General features: G+C 32.4%; 1 protein-coding gene across 2 annotated transcripts; it reads right to left on the bottom strand.

Moving 5' to 3' along the window:
- Positions 1-396: 396 nt before the first annotated feature.
- On the bottom strand, positions 397-3585 carry LOC107886731 (4-coumarate--CoA ligase-like 7). 2 transcript variants are annotated; one of them, XM_041076727.1, is made up of 4 exons: positions 2562-3585; positions 1686-1875; positions 501-646; positions 446-469 (listed from the first exon to the last, which is right to left on the bottom strand). In XM_041076727.1, exons 1-4 carry the CDS (start codon positions 3579-3581, stop codon positions 446-448), a joined length of 1380 nt encoding a protein of 459 aa, XP_040932661.1. In that variant the 5' UTR covers positions 3582-3585. The 2 variants fall into 2 exon arrangements, with proteins under 2 accessions (XP_016666272.2, XP_040932661.1); XM_016810783.2 differs by having other exon boundaries at positions 397-646.
- Positions 3586-4230: the final 645 nt, after the last annotated feature.

The raw sequence follows: 4230 nt of genomic DNA, 5'->3' as shown, positions 1-4230 counted from the left end.
TATGTTGGGTGAATATCAATCAGCTTGTGTTAAAAACGGAACGTCCTTTTCAAAAGAAATCGAAATTATAAAAATTCTCGTGTTTTGATCGGATCATGATTAAATGTCACATTGAACTCGCATTTTTGAAAATTAAGACAACACATGTTTAACGAGATACCAATTTTGGGCGTCGCGAGGGTGCTAATACCTTCCTCGTGTGTAACCGACTCCCGAATCCTATTTTTTTCTTTGGCTTTAAACGTAGACCTAAACTCGGCCTTCTTTTTGTTTAAAAAATAAATTTTCTTTTGAAAAAGAGGATTTATTAGGTGTCCGATCACACCTAGGAAAAAAGATCGGTGGCGACTCCTTTTTTTAATAAAATCAAAAGTCGATTTTTAAATTTCCAATAAATCGCCTCAATTAGTGACCAAAAGAAGAAATTTTTACGTCGCTACACCTATCAAATACACATTTTAATAACAAACTATTAAAATAATGTATGAATAATTTATTACCTGAAAACCATAACATTTAATAAGCTCCTTTATTCGATCTACAACAAATAATTGTCCTTGTTCATCGAAATAACCTAGATCACCAGTACGTAGCCATCCTTGCTCATTTATACCTACCTTTGTAGCTTCTGGATTGTTAAAATAACCTAAAATAATAGTCCACAAATGATGTTGTCAAATTACCTTAATTTATATGTATTAAAAAAAATCAATTCGTAATTATCATCCATATTTTGTCACGCACTCACTAGATAAAAGGAATAGCTTGAGATTCAAGGGAGTAGTTAAAACTAATGCTTTATTTCATTAGGTACTACTTTAATATTTACATTTTTTGCCAAATTTACTCTTATTTTTTTTAGTTAAATTTGACATTAAATTTTTTAAGAAGAGTCAAATTTAACATCTCTCAACAATATTTGAATTATTAATTTTTAACGGAAATACTAGTTAAAATGTTAAATTTTTAAACATGACAATTCATGTCTACTTTATTTATTATTTTTTAAATTTTTATGAACTTTTTATAATTATTTTAAAATTTAAATTTTTTATAATTTTTAAATTATTTATTGACTGACATATAAAATAAACAATATCATGTCAACATAAAATATGTATGGATTATTACATAGATTGTCATGCTAACATCGTCAAAAAATTAATATTTTAATCAACGATTTGATTAAAAAAATTTAACTTAAAAACTAAATTTAATCAAATTAAAAAAATATATATATACATATTATGTAGGTGATGACTATGTTACCTAAGAATCCTAACATCTTCATTACATTCACCTAAATATCCTAACAACTTCAAATTATTCAAAATCTTGGTCACGGTTTGTATATAATGTAGTTAGATAAAAGGACAATAACTATTCATGTCTGTCCTGTAACTAAAATACCAAACACTTTTATTTCTATTTGAATAAAGCGAGAAGGAAAAAAAAGAAGTACAAGCTCACAACTGTGATCTTGATAGATAAAAGGGCAATTCTTGCATTTCTTGTAGCGAAAGTTATGAGCAAAGGTTCAACCAAAAAAAAAAAATCCCATACTTGATTGTCCCCTATGAATAAAGATCAGGATAAGAAATTGCTCTTTTCCTAGAGACTATATATTTTTCTTTTATAAAAGTGATGGTCATTCTGAGGCATGGTTAATTATAAAGCATATTTACCTGGTGTAATTGTGGGTCCTGGAATCCATATTTCTCCAATCTGATTTGGAGGAAGGGAGTTCATTGTGCTTAAACTAACAATTTTGGCTTGAATTAGAGGCATTAGACTTCCGGTTGATCCTGAGAAACCAAGGCCTTCCTTCGGATTTTCCATTGAAATTTTCCCGCAAGCTTCTGTCATACCATATCCCTGCACCATGCATGTTTGCATTTTAATTCCTCATTTTACAACTTAATAAACCACTTAATTCTATTATGCAACCAAAAACAGTACTGCAGGATTCTCAGACGCTAATCAAATATTATTGTAAATTCATGAAGTAGCTATAGGGCTGTGAAATTATTTACGAACATCTCCCTTTCACATTTTCCAAGAGGCAACAAAGCAGAATGGGCTACTTCAAATTTTTATATATAATAATATCACGGAACACTAGTAGATCTTAACATTAAAAATTTTAAAAATTTTAAGATTTAATAAATATTTTAAAAATTTTTAGGTCTAATTAATTTTTTTTTTTAAATTTAGGAGCTTAATGAAAATTATGAAAACATTTGAATGGCCTAATTAAAATTTCTAAACAATTTAAAGGGATTTTATGAAAATTTTCAAATGTGTTGAGGTCAAAGCCTCGGTCTGATAAATATTTAATGCATCTTTAATGTATAAATCTCATGCACCTAAGTGAACAACATATTGAAAGGTTTGATGTGTGGGACTTATAAGGGCAGAGTTTTTCTGGTTTGTTGAATTATGGTTTGGACGGCTTTTATGTTCTAGTTTGTGACTTGTTGGCTTCTGCTGCTTTCTGATTTGCAGCTTTGGATTTTGGCGTGTTGTACAAGTGGGGGGGTATTGGGTTTTGGTTCTACTACCTGAAAAATTTGAACATGGGGCAAAATGTTGGCACATGTCTCGATCAAATCTCTGCTCAGTGGGGCTGCACTACATATAATTTGCTTCAACGATGATAAATCAGACTTATTGTTCATCATCTGCCATTGCTTTGCCAAAGAAACCATAACCGGAGGCACAACGAACATATGCGTGACCTTGTACTTCTCGATGGCACCCAACACTTTGTCCAGCCCAAACTCGGCCATCGAAACCAATACATTTCCTCTTCTCAATTGTGCCAACGTTAAGACCGAACCAAACCCATGAAACATTGGCAAGAAACACAAACATACACTCCTTCCTTCCATGTACCTGTCTTGATCGGCAGTGAAATTTAAGGTCGAAGCGATGAAATTTTTATGTGTCAGCATCACCCCTTTACTGGTTCCGGTTGTTCCAGATGAGTACATCAATGCCGCCACATCGTTCTGCTGTACATCGTTATTCGAATTCAAAAAATGGTCAGCGTAGTTTTTTATAATATCAGAGTAAAAAGAGAATTTTGGAATAGCTGATGATAAGTTGGGGGAGCTTGATGATTGTAAGAAAACCAATGGAACATTGAACTGGCTAACTTTGCTATAAAGCTGAGGGATTGTGATGATAAGCTTGGGATTGGAATCTTTGACTTGTTTGGATATCTCGGTGAAAGTGAAAGAAGGGTTGGCAGTGGTGGCAATGGCACCAAGAGAGACGATCGCAAGGAAAGAAATGGGGAAACGTATTGAGTTGGGGGCAAAGATAAGTACGACATCATGTTTAGCAACGTGAAATTGGTGGCGTAATGCATAAGCAAGAGACGAAACATGAGCTTTGAGTTGAAGAAAGGTTAGGGTTTCGTTAGAAGTAGCATCGATGAGAGCGGTGTGATGAGGGATGGAGGAAGTGGATTGGAAAATAAAGGAGGTGAGTGAGAGGTCAGGGCTTGTTGGGAGCTTGATAGGGGGCCTTGGGGAAGTGTAGGTTTCGGTTTTAGGATTGAATGAAGAAATTGCCATAGACTTTTTTTTTTTTTGGGGGGGGATGCTGGGGGGGTGGTGGTGGTGGGGGGGGGAGGAGGGGGGCTGTTGATTGAGGAGATTGGGATCAAGGCTTGCGGATTTTTCTTTGGGGGGCTAGGCTTGAATGGATTTATATTTGGTTTTGCAAAGTTTGTCGAGTTTGAATATAGATGATGATGAATTATTAAGTTTGAATTATAATTTTGTTGTGATCATGGTCTCAGGTCTGCTCTTTCGGCTGCTATCAATGTTTGCTAAATCTTTTTATCGATTTCTTTATGGGACGTCTTGGAAACAGCTACAAACGAAACAAATGCAAGATTAAAAAGAAAAATTAAAATTGTAATATATCATTTTATTCTTAAATTTTGATAAAAAATTAATATGGTATTTATGTAATTTTCTTAATCTAATTTAATGTTTGTATTCTACAAAAAATATATATTTTAGTATTAAAAGATAACAATTTTAACTTTTAGTGTTGTTTCCGTTTTAAGATTGATTTGATGAAAATTAATTGTTAGTATTATTATGTTTGAAATTATCATGATTTTATTAATAGAATAAATTTAGTGTTAATGTGAATTTATTTAATTTTGCATTTAATTTATCAAGTACCAATATTTGTGATTTAATTTCGATTTTA

The sequence above is a fragment of the Gossypium hirsutum genome, chromosome A09 (assembly GCF_007990345.1).
Source record: "Gossypium hirsutum isolate 1008001.06 chromosome A09, Gossypium_hirsutum_v2.1, whole genome shotgun sequence".
NCBI lineage: Eukaryota > Viridiplantae > Streptophyta > Magnoliopsida > Malvales > Malvaceae > Gossypium > Gossypium hirsutum.
This window is presented reverse-complemented; position numbering and strand designations above follow the sequence as displayed.